General features: G+C 31.4%; 2 protein-coding genes across 4 annotated transcripts; both read right to left on the bottom strand.

Moving 5' to 3' along the window:
• Positions 1 to 1,945: 1,945 nt before the first annotated feature.
• On the bottom strand, positions 1,946 to 2,821 carry LOC129949810 (40S ribosomal protein S24). The gene is made up of 2 exons (XM_056061463.1): positions 2,716 to 2,821; positions 1,946 to 2,458 (listed from the first exon to the last, which is right to left on the bottom strand). The coding sequence occupies exon 2, from the start codon at positions 2,446 to 2,448 to the stop codon at positions 2,050 to 2,052; it is 399 nt and encodes a 132-aa protein (XP_055917438.1). The 5' UTR covers positions 2,449 to 2,458; positions 2,716 to 2,821; the 3' UTR covers positions 1,946 to 2,049.
• Positions 2,822 to 5,670: 2,849 nt separating this feature from the next.
• Positions 5,671 to 11,466, bottom strand: LOC129950894 (UDP-glycosyltransferase UGT5). 3 transcript variants are annotated; one of them, XM_056062831.1, is made up of 6 exons: positions 11,161 to 11,466; positions 7,353 to 7,510; positions 7,193 to 7,280; positions 6,670 to 7,128; positions 6,137 to 6,615; positions 5,671 to 6,080 (listed from the first exon to the last, which is right to left on the bottom strand). In XM_056062831.1, the coding sequence occupies exons 2-6, from the start codon at positions 7,503 to 7,505 to the stop codon at positions 5,679 to 5,681; spliced, it is 1,581 nt and encodes a 526-aa protein (XP_055918806.1). In that variant the 5' UTR covers positions 7,506 to 7,510; positions 11,161 to 11,466; the 3' UTR covers positions 5,671 to 5,678. The 3 variants fall into 3 exon arrangements, with proteins under 3 accessions (XP_055918806.1, XP_055918805.1, XP_055918804.1); XM_056062830.1 differs by having other exon boundaries at positions 11,297 to 11,454; XM_056062829.1 differs by having other exon boundaries at positions 11,187 to 11,453.
• Positions 11,467 to 15,912: the final 4,446 nt, after the last annotated feature.

The raw sequence follows: 15,912 nt of genomic DNA, 5'->3' as shown, positions 1-15,912 counted from the left end.
GTAACAAAGTTTAAGGAAGTAAAATACAAATGTTGTTTTGATATACCTACAAAAAAATAATTAGTTTATAATATAATTAACGCAATACGATTAGTTTTGAACTGAAGGGAATTCCTAAGGAAACAAATTATCTCCAGAGGGGGGGTCATGACCCCTACGACTCCCCCCCTGAGTCCGCCATTGATTACAATTCATGATAGTTCAAAAAATAAAAATTCAAAATAAAGCCTCAAAACTTGAAAAAAGGATCCATTACATTTGGTTTTGAAGTACAATCATTAAAATTGTATAAAGTTATAAGATTTGGTTTTTTTTAGAACAGCTTATAAGAAACCGTTAACTTCTACACGTTATAGCTGCAACATCTGTAAGGTGACTTCTGAGATAGTTAAGTTTGATTTCATTTTTGTTGCCCAGCGTTACTTTATGTGAAATTTAAGTACTTTGTTCTGCCCAATTACTTTCAAATTGTAAAACTTGCAGTTTTAAGGAGTTTATGAAATATTTTTGTATTTTAAAAACATATAATATTTATGTATGTAGGTGAGAATTAATCCAGTTTGCAGTTTTTGTACCTTTAAACTATTTATTAAAGTTTTCTTAAAGACATGTTGTTGAATTGAAATGAGTTAAAAGGACCAAGTTGGAAGAATATCCCTCTGGAGTTTTGACTGCTAGGTAGAATTAATCATATTTAAATATTTTCGAACCCATTGGATACACCGCCTTTCGCTTAAAGAAACAGAAGAGTCGAGCTCTAAAAGCGTGAATTGGTATTTATTTAATGATATTTGTATGCTGTATCGTCTTTTAGGGAGAGACTATACAGAAAATTAAAATAAAACCGTTTTTTTAGAATTTTTTTTTCATAATTGACATGTACCAATTCTACATAGAAGTAATGAAAAAAGGTTCTTGTACTAACAAATATAGCCACTGAAGTCTAGTAAAAAGTGTAAGGTTCTTCTTTCCTATCGAAAATGGTTGAGACTTGAGAGGGAAATTAAGTATGGAAATAACTTTCACCTTTTTCTAATAGAATTTACATTCTGTCCTGCGATATTCTTTGATTTTTGCAGATATAACGAGTACGTACTGCAGGTAAACCAACAGAGTCAGATGAACTTCTTAGCAACTAAGCACTTTCTCTAGTTTTATACAAACAAAATTCCGAATGCTGGTAACCATCAAATGAACTTCTATTTAAATTTATTTTTTTTTGTGTGAAATAAAATAATTCATATTAATTGAGAAGAATCTTGACATTTTTTTATACGCTTTAATTGGAAAAGTCAACAGCCGTGAAGATGCTTATCAAAACATTTAAATAGGGTTCTCAAGTATTCAGAACCATCTTAAGTATTTAATTCTTAGCTTAGCTTAAAAGATTCAGTAAAATATTTATTATTTTTTTTACAAAAGTTTCAATGATCTTAGTAATACTTGAGAGTTCCATCTTCCTTATATACAGCTAACATCGAAATTACTATCGCGCGGTGGTTTTTTGTCTAAAGCTATGCGGCATTTTTCGTATTTCTTATTTTGCTTAATTTAATCTTTCTCATCCGCAACGTTATCGAAATAGACAAGATTGAAAAAAAACCCAATATCGACCATATCTGAAGATCTTTAAAGAGTTTGATTACCTTTGTCAAAACCAATGAATACCAATTGGTTAATCAAGAAATATTTTTAACATTTACAGAACACAATCTTGTTTCACTGGGATTTTATTTAAAAGGTATTTGTAGACGTTTTGTCTTAATGGTTCGGCTTCTCTCCAGAGCCACAGCAATGCAGACATTTCATCCTTAAATAGTTATCAATCAACTGAAAGTTTTGATTCTAAGAGCGAAGATTAAACAACGTTGAATTTAAGTGTAACAGGTTCAGAAACCAATGAATGTTCATGTTACAATTTCTTTTTTGTGAATAAAAAAAATAATTTAACAATTTTACTTTCAGTTAGTTGTTTATTTATAAAATTTACTTTTTTCAAACGCAAATTAAATTTTTATATTATAGAAAAATGCATACGTTTTAACTCGTCTACTTCTTGGCGGCTTGTCCAACCTTAGCCTTCTTGGTACCACGGACCTTCTTCATCCTGTTTCTGCGTTCCTTACGCTGTTTACGTGTCTGTTTCTTCTGTTCGAAGAGACCGTGACGGGCCAGACGATGCTTGGGTTCGAATTTCTTGGCGAAGTCCAAGGTATCGTAGATCAAACCGAATCCTGTGGATCGGCCACCTCCGAAGTTGGTTCTGAAACCGAAGACGAAGCACACATCTGGTGTTACTTTGTACATGCTGGCGAGTTTCTCGCGGATGTCCTTCTTGTTGACGGACGCAAGTCCAGGGTGGAGAACATCACAAACCATTTGTTTCCTGCAGAGCAGGCGGTTTGTCATGAATTTTCTGGTACGGATTGTGGCGGTTGTTCCGGACATTTTGAAGGATCTGCAAATGAAAATAATATTTAGTGATGATTGTTGTTTTAAATTAAAAATCGGAAGTCAAAAAAGATTCAATACAAATTGAAATCAAAAACCGCACTCATGGAATACACCAAGAACATAACCTAGAAGGTCATTTTAGCACACGTGTGTATTTTCATGGAATTTTGGCAAAACTTCATTCACTATTGGATTTTTTATGACGGTATCGATGAAAGTATATTTTTTGAGTTATTTAAACATTTTTGAAAATTATTTTACCTGTTAAAATACTAAAAAAGTATCCAAACACGTCTTAAGTGCAAGCACAATTTTTAGAGAAAGAAAGATGGCTTCCATGACTTTTTTTCTTGTACGTCAAGTTGGCTATGCTGAAACGAGACTCGCTTAGAAAAGTCATATTGGAAGTGTGTTCAGTAGGTATGCTAGTAAAAAAAGGCTGCAATCACAATAAGTTATGTTTGCTGACTTTCAGACGGAGAGATTTTCCGTTGTTTTTTTTGCACTTGTTTAATTTTAATATAGAAAGGATTCAATATATAGAATTTGTTTATATATTTGTGACATAGAGAGAAAAGACATTATAGGAAATTTGAGAAATTCAGAAATCAAGATTATAGTGAGGATAATTATGTTCAATTGAATTATAGCACCTTCGGGTGCATCACTATTGCCACATGTTACAAGTTCAACAAAAGTTTCACATTTCTTCTTTTTTTGAAAGGGTGTTAATATATGCTGTTAATTTTCCTTTTAATTGTGAGGTTCAAGCAACTAATTGCATTATTTTTCTTAAATCAATTAGATTCCTTTTGGAATTTGAATGCATACAAAGAACATAGGCACCTTTTAACTATCATTTAAAGAGTATGGAAGTTATAGCCACCCCTTTTCTATTACATATTATATCATATTGTTGGTTATATGAAGATATATATTAAGATTTTTTACAAGTTCTTAGCTTTTTTTATGTTGTTTGATTTATTTCATTACACTTTGGTGAAGGCTTGCCACAACATTTTAGTGTCAAAAAGTTAAAGTATTTTATAGGAAGTACAAATAAATTACCATTGGTGTATTCTCTTCCACTTTCAGGTTTCTAATAAATCTGCCTCGGCGGGAAAAATTGTGTCCCGTCCCGTGGGACAGCGTTCTGTTTCATCAGGATTTAAGGTGGTCTACCTTAAGTATAGACAAAAATGTGACTCATTACAAAAACTACCTAGGTAAGAATCGCAAATTTCAGTTTGGAAAAATTAAGTAATGGTTTTTCGTTTTATCATCTTTTTTAAATAGTTTGTAATATTTAAAGCACAATTACTTTCAGTAAAAAATTGTAAGGTGCATGGGTTATTTATTTTAGGAAAACGCGTCACTTGTACTATTCTGAAACAGAATTTTGTTAAAAGCCACTCAATTTGAATTTAATGAATTTGATACAAGTCTAGCAACATTTAAACATTCATATAAAGGAACAGAAATCTTGCAAATATATTAAAACAACATGTCAAGTTAATTTCCTACACTTTAGTCAGGTAATAATTTATATTAATTTTAGTTGTTTGGTGTGATATTGATATTTTATCACGTAAATATTTTACTTAAAAACTTCATAATAAATTAAAACATTTTTTTTGTAAGAGTTAATGGTTGTTATTGGAAAATCAAAGTTGTTCTACTAATTATTTTCTTCATTTCAAAATAAATATATTTTGAAAGTGCTAATTTTAATTGTTACGAATTCTTAGAATTGGGTTGCATTCTTTTAAAAGAATACAATCTTTTGGAATTGTAATATTTTATGGCTTCCATTTAAAGATAGTATTCATTGAATTCACCTTAAGATTGGGACTTTAGATTTTGCAATCAATAATCTTTTGACAATTGCTTACTTACTTACTTAAGGTGGCGCTTATTTGACATTTGCCTTCTTTTTAAGTTCTTGCATTGACTTCAGGGCCGGATTTAGAGGTGCAGAGGTCTCGGGGCAATAAAGAAAAGAGCAAAAAAAAGATATCAAAGAAAAAAATGTTTACTAGTGTTTATTAGTTGGGATTTTAATTTTCCAAGCCTCTATTGTGGGGGCCCCCGTTTGTGGAGGCCCCGGGGCCTCCCCTAAATACGGCTCTGATTGACTTGAAGTCCATGAATTCACTTAAAGTCTTTGTATTATTAAGTAAAATTTTTCTACACTCTTTTGGTGTGCAAAATGTGAATTCAAAGACTTGTAATTAATGCAATGATTTTAAGTGAAGGCATGCAGTCTCAAATGATTGGAAGAGAAATGATTGCATTCTTTCTAAAGAAAAATGATTGGTGATTGCAAGATTTGAAGTCCCAAGCTTAAGGTGGAATCAATGTATGCAATCTTAAAGTTGCTTTAATGATTTGTAATGATTGCATTCCCAAAAGATTGGATTTCTTAACAAGCCTGGTGTGTGGATATCACTCCCTCTAGTGCTTCCAAATTTTATCAGTCTGTGAGTAAGTGAATCAGTTATGGATTTGCTAATTTTAAATGACTGTTGCTCCACGAACAAATTCGTTATGTGCGTTCCTATAAAAAAGAGTTAAGTACCTAAGAACTATTCCTAGATAATCAAAAATCAACTGCACCATTGTTTTTTGTAAATTGGTAGTGAAAAATTAAAAAAATCAAACATTCCTCACACTTTTCTCGCGGGCTTATGATATGTCCAGAAATTGTTTCTATCGATAATCCGACATTAATGAACCTATAAACTTCTTAATCATTATTCACTACATAATTATTTTAGGATATGATGGATTAAAAGTTAAATTATTCCAACATACCTAAATCCATCCTTTTTTTACTCATCTAAACACGTGACTTTTGGGGAGTGACCATTTTCCAAGAACAAAATAATTTTGCGCAGGTAGTGTACTTTTACCTACATACAATAAAAAAATTCCTAGAATACTTATCATTAATCTGCAATTTTGTTTGCTAAGCTTTTTTCACACCATTTAAATGATAATCGGTTGGTCAAGGTATACAATATCTTTTTTGTTGTGCAAAGTAAAGAGTTCTAAGAAAATTTGAATAGGGTAAAATAATAAAAAAAGAACTTTTCTTGGACTATATTTATTTCATTGTTAATATTGAAAACTGGAAATTTCTAGCAGCTAAAAAAATAGAATCATGCATATGAATCAAAATGACCTTGGTGGGATTCTCAATAAAGAAAACATAAGTTTGCATTTTATCTTAATTTACTATACAATTTATTTTCTTCTCGTTTCCGTTTAATTGAAATCCCGATTTTGTAAACTAAATATCCAAAAGCAATCAACCCAAAAGTAACAAAAATTAATATAACAACAATATCTCCGAGATAAAGTTCAAACGATGAAACTTCAGTTCCCACAGCTCTCAGATGTGAGGAATCTTTGAACTTCAAAGCATGATCAATCCAAAATACCGACGTCTGTACAGCTCCTTGGAGCCTATCCCTGAATTTGGCAGATACTTCCCTGGATTTTGTTTTATATGATGCATCTGTAATTAGTTTTTCTAAACTCCAGGACAGAGATGACTCAGTAAGGTTAGCAAAGTCCAATTTAACTCCGATTCCTAATTTTTCGACATTTCGAATGTTGATATGCTGTGGAAAACATAATGGTTAAATTATTGAAATTCGTTGTTTGTATAAATACATACATGGTCTTCGAAAACAGGAATTCCTAGTATTGGAACACTTCTCCAAATAGCTTCTTGCAATCCCAAAAGACCTCCACTTGTAACGAAAAAGGTAACATGAGGATGTGCTAGAACATCACTCGATGAAACAATATCCTGCAGGAGCAGATTCTTTGGTTGATTCTCCACTTTTTTCAAATCACAATGCCATAGAACTTTTTCTTTTAATTTTCCAATAACTGTAATTATTGCAGTAAATTTCTCACTGTCAATATCGGAACACTTTAAAATAGTTCCCAAACTAAAGTAAATAGCTCCTTCACGAGCATCATCAAGGAATCTCTTGATATTCCACTGAATACTCTGAGCTTGTTTGATGTGTGTTCCTCCAACAGGAATGATATTCGGTACAGATGGTCTTGAAGTAAGCAATGGAGAATAGTTGTTGAGCAAAGTTATGGAAGTTCGACTTAAAAGCTGAGATATCGGGGATAGGTTTCCTAAAGAAATAAAATTGAATTTATAGTTAAGTTTGAAAAATGGTAGTAACTTACGTCCAAGAGCTGAAAAGTGTTTTCTTGCTACAATGTCTTGGGCTATTAAGTCCTTTTGCCTTTGATTTCTTCGCTCTCTGCATTCGAATATGTTCGAGATCCTTTGTGTAAATGTTGCATCTTGGGTGAAGGATTCAAAGTCGATTGGAGAACATGCACTGGGAACTGCTGAGTCCATAAGAGCAGTCATATAATTTTGAAAGTTTGAAGAAGCAAATGCAACGACTGGTACATCAAAAACTTCTCCAATCATTAGAAGAGCCTCTGTGTGAAATAAATCAACAACAATGAGATCATACGGAAATTTTTCCTTAGAACTTAGTATTTCTTTAATTTTTGGCTGTTGAAGAAAGAAATCAACTAACTCTGCTCCAGTATTTCTTACAGCCTTATGCATATTACTCGATGAAGAATGAAGCGATGCTTCAAACATATTTTTAACTCCTAGATCATTTTGTACTAAAAATAAAAATAGTGATTAGGTTTTAGTCAAATATTTATGAAATAATTAAGAGCAACTTACCATTTGACCAAAAATCAAAGTTAGGAACAATTATTTCTTCATAGTTATCAAGTTTTTCTGCTAATCTAAAACTACTTATTGATGTAATCTGTAAATTTTAGCACACAATATTTATTAATAATAAATTGATTCTTATACAAAAATTAATCAAGGAACTCACATTATGATTATTTTTCGCAAGCCTTGTCATCACCGTTTGAATTGAATTAAAATGACTCTGACTGGGGAACGCAAAAAGGCCTAAAATATTAGCACCATAAATGGAATCAGCTAAAAGGCCGAAATATATTCCAAAAACTAAGAAAACCTTCATGATTTCTGAAAAAAAATTAAAGATTAAAAGTAAGTTTTTGAAATATTTAGTAGGTTATAGTGTTAAGTAATTTGTATTTATATAACGAAAATATGTATTAACATTGAGAAATAATAAAGAGTACTTCAAAAATCTTGTTTTACTAGTTATTAAAGTATACTGTTCTGGAGAAATATAAATTAAATTTTAAGTCATGTGCAAAATCATTAAATTACTTAAATGTAGTCCAATCGTATACTTTGTTCTTACAAAGAGTACTTAATGCTCGTCAAAGTTGCCTTCCAATTAAGTTAACTTTACTTCCCTTAAATGACAGTTGATCATGTTTTTTCATTCAACTAAGAGCTGAGATTAATGAGCAGGTTCAGGCGATATAAGGGACTTTAAAGTAAGGCATATTTATGGTGTCTGATTGGCGCCAGTTGCCAAAAAAATGCCTTCCAAGTAGGGCAACTTTATTGGAAAGTTGACTGGAAAGCTAGCCAAGAAAAATCCCGCTAACTATCAAGTCAAGTCAACTTATGTCAAAATAACAAATGATCATGTTTTTTCATTCTATTGAAAGCTGAACTTTACTACTCTATGATTTATTTATTTTCTGTACAATTTCAATTAATATTTTGTGTAAAAGGGATTTGACAATTGGAAGAGAAAAAAGTAATATTTCATTACAAACAAAATGCAATATGGACTTGTAGCTTATCTTAGGAGTGTTTTGCAGACAATAATATTTTTGACAGTTTTTGTACGATAATCTGAAGGTAAAGGTTAGTGAAGTAAAATTCCAAGCTTGAAATTTTTAACACTTGAAAAACGAACCAGCTGCTTTGGTCAAACTTTACTTTCAAAGAATGCAGTTGACTCCAACCGAAGCCCCTTATGTTGTACATCAATGGATGCGTTCAATCTTAGACAGATAGGGTATTCGGATACCTTTTTGTTAGTGTTTTACGTGTAAAATAACAGCTCATCAAAAACAGCGGAGATGTCAAAAAAGGAATCCAAAGGTATCCAAGAATTTCTGGGGGGTATGTAGGTATCTGACAGAACAGCGGATTCAACGCATGGTTGAATTTCAAGAAAATTGAAAATTTTTTTCAGCCTTTTGTATTTGTTGGAAAACAAAAAGGTACAAAATGTTAGTTGAAGTTGTATTTGAGGATGTTGTGTACGTAATAGACGATGAAAAAGCTATTTGCCTTCTGAATTTTAGAAGATAATTATAATCTATTTTTTTAAACTTCAAAATTGACTTATTTTTTTTCGTTTTGTAGGTGACCAATCCGACGATTCAGTTAAATTATCCATTAAATGTTTTATCCTACAACAATTTTGACTTCGAAGCTTAAATGTGTCTCTGTTTTTTGTGTGTGGAAAGTTGTTTATATTTTTTGACAGCTATCAACAAGGTATCTTAAAATCCACCTATCCAAGATTCCCTATCCAACACGATATTGAACGCAGCCAATAAGTGGTTTTATTTCGAACAGCCAGCTTTTTGGCAACTGTCATCTTTTGACATGTGACAACAAAAGAAAAGATTCCTGCCTGTGTTATTTCTCGAAGTAGTCGAAGTAATGAAAACAATTGTCCACGAAGATCTAGTGATTTAACACCTATAAACTTTTATCTTCAAAGCCTTGACAAAAATAATAAGCCAAACAAAAATAATATTTCTTGTTTGGAAACAAATTATACAGTTTAACACTTTTAACTCAAATGGGCAGGTTCCAACAACATAAGGGACTTCATTTGCAGTCAATAGTATTCTTTGAATGTAAACATTGGGCAGGTTCAGACGATAAGGGACTTGAAAGTTAGGCAAGTTTCTAGTATCTGTTTGGCAAGCTTCCAGAAAATAACCTTCCAATTAAGGCAACTTTAATGGAAAGTTGACTGGAAAGTTAGTCAGGAAAAATCTCCCTTACTATCAATTCAAGTCTACTTCCATCAAAATGACAGTTGATCATGTTTTTTCATTTAACTGAAAGCTGAACTTTATTACTCTATGACTAATTTGTTTTCTACACAACTTCAATTAATGCTTTTTGTAAAAGATTCCTTGTCACATTGGAAAAGAAATAAGAAATATTTCTTTACAATACAAAATACAAATTGTGGTGGACTTGTAGCTTGCCTGAAGAGTGTTTTGTAGACTTTAATTTTATTGGTACTTTTTGTACTATGAACTTAAAGTAGAGGTATGGGAAGTAAAGTTCTGAATTTGCAATTAATAACACTTAAACAACTAACTAGTTGCCTTGGTCAAAATGTACGTTCAAAGAATAAAGTTGACTGCAAATGAAGTCCCTTATGTTGCCTGAAGCTGCCCATTGATCAACACAACTTGTTAGTTATGCAAGTGTCATAAACTTTAAACTCGGGACTTAACTTGACTAACCTCTACTTTCAGTTGATCGTTCAAAATCTACTAAAAACATAATATTGTCTACAAAATTCTCCTCAGGCAAAATAAAATGCCATCTGGACCTGTATTTTGTAGTTTATAAAAACATTACTTATTCCTTTTCTATTTTGAAATAAAATAAATCACAGAGTAATGATATGCTGTCATTCTGACATAAGTGACATATTGCCTTAATTAAAAGGCAGCTGGCCAATCAGAAACTTGCCATTCAAGTCCCATTTCAATATGTTGCCTGAACCTGTCTGTTGTCAGCTTCCGCTATGAGTTGTGGATTGTTACAAATAGTAACTATTGGCACTTCAACAAAGAGTGATGACAGTAATTATTAATTAACAATAGTTAGAAAGAGCAATTTGAAGGTTATAATAAAACACCACGAAAATAAATATTTGAAAACGGGCAAGCTTTCGAAATTTTGAATTTTACAATTTTTTGATAAGATCAAAATTAATGTTTCAAATTTTGTTTGTTATGCAATTTATAAGAATTAACTTGGTAAAAATATTACACAATTATTTGTTCTTTTTTCATTAAATTTTTAAATTTAAATTTTTCGTTGAATGGTTATTGTTTAGAGGTAGTTTGCAATACATTTTTCAAACAATTCAAAATCAAAATTTTGGGTATTCCTTCCTTACAGTCTTCACTATTTACTACTTTGAATATTTATTTATGAATCTTTGAACTAGACAATTTGGTATAAGCAATTTTTTTTAAAATTTGCGAAGAACTCGCAGAAGAACTGATTCCTAAAATTGCAGAGAATCATGTTTTAAGTAGATATACTGAGAATTTGAGAGCTGACAATATTTTTCTTTCACATCAAATTCCTTTGAAGAAAAATAGAGAAATTGAAATGTTAGTCTTAAAAATGAATAAACAAACTTAATGATACACATGTGCTTCTTGTGCATTGCGAAGAAAGATTATTCTATGAAATATTATACATTTGCTTTCTCGAACTAAAGTATCTACATAAGATGTAATATACACAGTTTTTGTTTTATTTAAAAATGAACATCTTCTTGAATATGCATCGTTTCCAGTGACACATGGGAACACACTTAAAAAGAGGAAATTGAAAGATTTCAAACAAAAAATATGACCACAGAATCAAAATGTTGACCTATGTTTGATAAACAATTTCATTTCATAACAACAACAACACGACCGGAACTTATTCACTAGAATCTTATCACGGTTTGCTTAGAATTATTTTAAGTTTACATTTTTGTTTTGTATTTTTTTAACACCTTTTTAGAACTCAATCTCAATATAAATGTTAATGCAGTTCATAAATGAATAATCATTGTATTATTGTACACTCTGTATTTTTGTTTACTTTGAAACTAAAATTAATTACTTTTCCAGAAGCTGATCTAATTTAAGATCGTCAACGAAAAACAACACCACAGTCAGTAATTCCAATCTTCCGTCTACTGAACTGATGTGAAATGTGATTTTGTGCGAACGAACGATCTATCCACCAAATGCTGATGCGCAGGGCAAACATAAGTCTGGATTCTGGAATATCGTGTGTGTGACTATTTTTTGGAATGTAGGCATTTTCAAAAGAAATATGGAAAAATGTGCTTGTTAACTGTTCTTTTCGTATCATTTAATTGACTTTATGTTCTCGTTAAATTCACGAATTCCAATTTGACTTGAATCGATTGTGGATCATTGTTATAGACTTAATCTTTCAAGAAAAAAGCCTAATCTCAAAATTTTGATCATCTCTTTCATAAATGAAACGCTCAGGAAACTTTTCTTGCAAAATAACGAAATTTAATTGGAAAATGTTAATTGTTTTTGTAGTGAATTTCATGAATCTTATAGCGTTACAGCTTTAAAATCTACAATTTCCCAAAAAGCGAGCTATTTAAAATGAAACATCTAACTGTAAAGCTCTATTGTAATTACGAGAACGAGTAATTTTTCATTTGGCTAGTCAATCTTTCTAAGATTTCTGAGAAGTTGTTCAGATGCAATTCAATATTCATTCTTATTTAGCAATGAAATTAGCCTTGCATATATTTTTTTTTTCCTTTTTTAATTTTACGATAGAGAATTCTTGAGACATCGAGTAATACAGTTCTCAAAGTTGTGACAGCAAAAGTGAGAATTTTGTATGAGACGTTTTGTTTATATTTCTTAGAATAAGGAGATCTTAAGACTCATTTTTCGAAAGGTTAATAAATTGTTAAAAAAGAAAATAAAACTATATTTTTCAAATACTGCATGTGGTGTTTAAATATTAATATGTATGTGATGTGATGTCAATTGTTTCATAAATGTCATATAATTCAATTGAGTAAAAGATATCCCGACAAAAAAGGATTCAACTCTGAAAAATGGCACGATAAAAAAGGATTTAACTCGAAAGTTTTTAGCCAAAAATGCTTTTACAAAAAAAGTGGACAACCAAAATTTGTCTACCTAATAGATACAAACAAGTAGCCGGAATCCGGATAAATGCTTTACTTTATGCTGACGACATGGTCATACTATCGGAATCGAAAGAAAATCTTCAATTGATGATAAACCGACTGTCTGCATACTGCGATAAATGGGGATTAGAAATCAATACAGAAAAATCAAAAATAATGATCTTTTCGCGATCCAATCGGACTGAAGTTGGAAGTAATTGGAAGTACAAAGGAAGAAGTTTGGAGGTGACAAACGAATATAGATATCTTGGAGTGAACCTCAACCCACGGCTGAATTTTAGTAAGCACCTTGACATCAAAGCCAAAACATCACAAAGTCTAATAAACTTAACATGGAGAAAGATCTTCTCAAACAACCTTGTATATTTGTCTACCAAATACCAAATTTTTAATTCAGTTGTGAAGTCCACTTTATGTTATGCAGCTCAAGTTTGGGGAATGGAAGAGTATGAGGAAATTGAGAAATTTCAGAGGAGTTTCATCAAAAAAATTTTCAACCTACCAATCAACACGCCGAACTATGCGATCTACTTGGAAACTGGCTTACCAAAATTATTTACAAGTACATTGAAACTACAAGCGGATTATATTATTAAAGTCTTAGGTTTCCCAGATGAGCGACTGAGCAAAATAATGTTGCTTTACGAAATAAGGAACAAAGACTGGTGGCATGACAAATGGCAACGAATTGCCTCTTCATTTGGTGAAGATATGCAAATTAATGCAAGTAACATTCTTGATGTTAAGGAAAAAATGTATAAAATTATCCAGCTTAATGAAGACTCGGTTCGGAATCAATTTATAAAAACAGCTATTGAATCAGAAAGTCGAATATTATATAGCCAGTTACAATTTAATCTAAATAACAATAACTATTTCAATGAATCTTTAAGCTACAAAGATATTTCTTTGATTTTTAAAGCTAGATGCGAAGTCTTATGTCTCAACGGTAGACCATACAATGGGAGTTTCAAACAGTTCTGTACACTCTGCAATCATAAATCCAAAGAAGACTGCTTCCATTTTATAAGCGTATGTCCAATTTTCAGATACAAGAGATTCTCTTATTTTCAAAAATTCTCTCTCACTCTACAAGAGACAATTTTAATATTGAATGGACCAGATTGGAAAAATCTTGCCAACTATCTGAAGGAAATTTGCAGATTTCGAAAATTGATTATGAGTGAATATGATTAAACAAGTAGATGCATATATGTATGTAAAAATCAATATATAATTAAAACTGAAATTTAAAACAAAGTTTACCAATGTTATAAAAATTTAAGTTGCTAGTCGAGCTGACGGCAAAGCCAAAGCTTTTAAATTCAAAAACAAATATTTATGTATTTATTTTAAAAAATTGTTAATAAATGAATTACTTACTTACTTACTTACAAACAAGTATAAAAGTGCCTAGATCCGCTACATATTCAAAATATTCATTTTAAAACCCCAAAAAAATAAAGTTTAACAAAAAATGCTGCAGAAGGTATCCTAAGTCAGTCACAAAGAAGAAATGATGACTATGTGACTTTAAACTCTAGAACCTTCTGGATTGAAACATGAATAACTTTAAACAAAAATTGGGATACGCGATAGTATGCGCTAAAAGGCTTGAACTAAAAACGATATGCAGACCCTACTGTATTATTACACATTTATGTATGTACTTACAGTGGTACACAAGAATTTAGCACGCTTGCTAAAAAAAGTAAAAACCATTTAATTTTCAATTTGTTTTCTTATTATAAAATTAGTTATATTTCACTTACATTACATATATATGTACATAGCATTATGTTTTCATAGTACTTTATCAAAAAAGTATGGAATGTAGAAACATCAAAATTTTTGCCTGGACACGAATTTAGCACATTCAACAGTTTCTTGATGAAATTTTACTTACCGTTAGCAATTCTAAGTTTTTCTTATTATTTGGTAGGGAACCCTTTATTTAGCAGTAGGTACAGAAGCAATTCTTCTTGGCAAACTTTCAATTAAAGCCTCACATCGTGACTTTGGAAATGCATACCAAGCATTTTGAATCTCCTGCCACAATTGTGTTAAATTGGTTGTTTTTTGTTGCTCAATGTGATGTTCAACATCATTCCACAAATTCTCGATCGGGTTATGATCGGGTGATTGTGCTGGCCACTTCAAAACGTCGATTTTATTCACCTCTAAGGCACACTTTACTAACTTTGAAGAGTGCTTAGGGTCGTTGTCGTGCATGAAGCGCCAAAATAACAGCAAATTGTCTTCTGCGTAGGGTATCATATGATCCAACAGGATATCTCTCTACACGTTCTGATCCATTTTGGTGTCAATTTTTACGATGTGGCCAACGCCGCCGTGCCATAAAAAACTAGCCCAGACCATAACGTTGCCTCCACCGTGTTTCACCGTCTTAATTGTATACCTTGAATCATATTCCCTGTTTTTTGGAAACCATATATATTTCTTCCCATCGGATCCGAACCTGCAGAATTTGGATTCATCGCTCCAAAACACGTTTTTCTCAAAACTAATGGGTTTGTCTAGGTGAGCTTTGGCAACCTGTAACCTAGATTTCAATTTTTTTGTTTATTAAAGCGGTTTTCTCTGAGCAACGCACCCAAGTAGACGGTTTTCATTTAATCGGCGTCTTATGTTCCTTGAGGAAACATTTACTATATAGTTCGTTGAAAGTTCGCTCCGAATGGCACTGGAGGTCTTAAACGAATCCTTGTTCGATAACCTATAAATAATTCTATCTTCATTTGTAGTTGTCTTTTTGGCCAGGGGGTTTCGTTTAACGTTTTCAATCACTCAGCTTCCTTGAGAAATCTTTTTTCCTTTGAGCACCATGACTAATTATTTTTTTTAATATTTATTTATTTAGTTATTTATTATTGTAGTTGGATAATATTTTAAATTTGCATATATACTTAAGAGATATAGAAAATTAAATTCTTAACAGTTTCAATATAGATACTCAATACTTATATAAAAATAATTTAAGTGAGAAACAACTATTCTTAAGGGAAAACCTACAAGAAAAAACCCTTATATAATACTTAAAAACTAAAAATTACACATAAGCCCAAAGGCGATATAAATAAAATATCTAATTTAAGAGATCAAGAATTACTCGTAGTTCATTATCAGAATAAGAACATCTTCTATAAAAATTGTCTTGCAAATTATAAATTACAAGCTTCAGTTGTTTAACATTAGCCTTATCATGGAGCCTGACTGTAGAATAATGCCTTGGCAAATTAGGCATTAATTTTAATATTTTGGTTTGCACTTTGAAGCTTTTTTAGCGCAGTCAAACCACACTGGAGCACCATAAGTAAGTATAGGCTGGAAAATAGTTTTGAATATCAAAATTTTATTATGCAAGACCTGATTTGCGGTTTATGACGGGTATAAAATTAGTATTAAAAGATTAATTTTGTTAATTGTGTTGGCGATATGTTTGTCAGAAGTCAGTTTCTTGTCAAGTGTTACCCCTAGGTATTTTCAGACCAAGTGATATCGACGGAGT

Source organism: Eupeodes corollae, chromosome 3 (genome assembly GCF_945859685.1).
Source record: "Eupeodes corollae chromosome 3, idEupCoro1.1, whole genome shotgun sequence".
Classification (NCBI taxonomy): domain Eukaryota; kingdom Metazoa; phylum Arthropoda; class Insecta; order Diptera; family Syrphidae; genus Eupeodes; species Eupeodes corollae.
The sequence above is the reverse complement of the archived record's forward strand: the minus strand, read 5'-3'. Positions and strand labels throughout refer to the sequence as shown.

Coding starts and splice junctions, on each gene's coding strand:
- LOC129949810 (XM_056061463.1), bottom strand. CDS start 2,448: ATGTCCGGAACAACCGCCACAATCCGTACCAGAAAATTCATGACAAAC.
- LOC129950894 (XM_056062831.1), bottom strand. CDS start 7,505: ATGAAGGTTTTCTTAGTTTTTGGAATATATTTCGGCCTTTTAGCTGAT. Junction 7,281..7,352: donor TTGCGAAAAATAATCATAAT/GTGAGTTCCTTG, acceptor TAAAATTTACAG/ATTACATCAATAAGTAGTTT. Junction 7,129..7,192: donor CTTTGATTTTTGGTCAAATG/GTAAGTTGCTCT, acceptor TTTTATTTTTAG/TACAAAATGATCTAGGAGTT.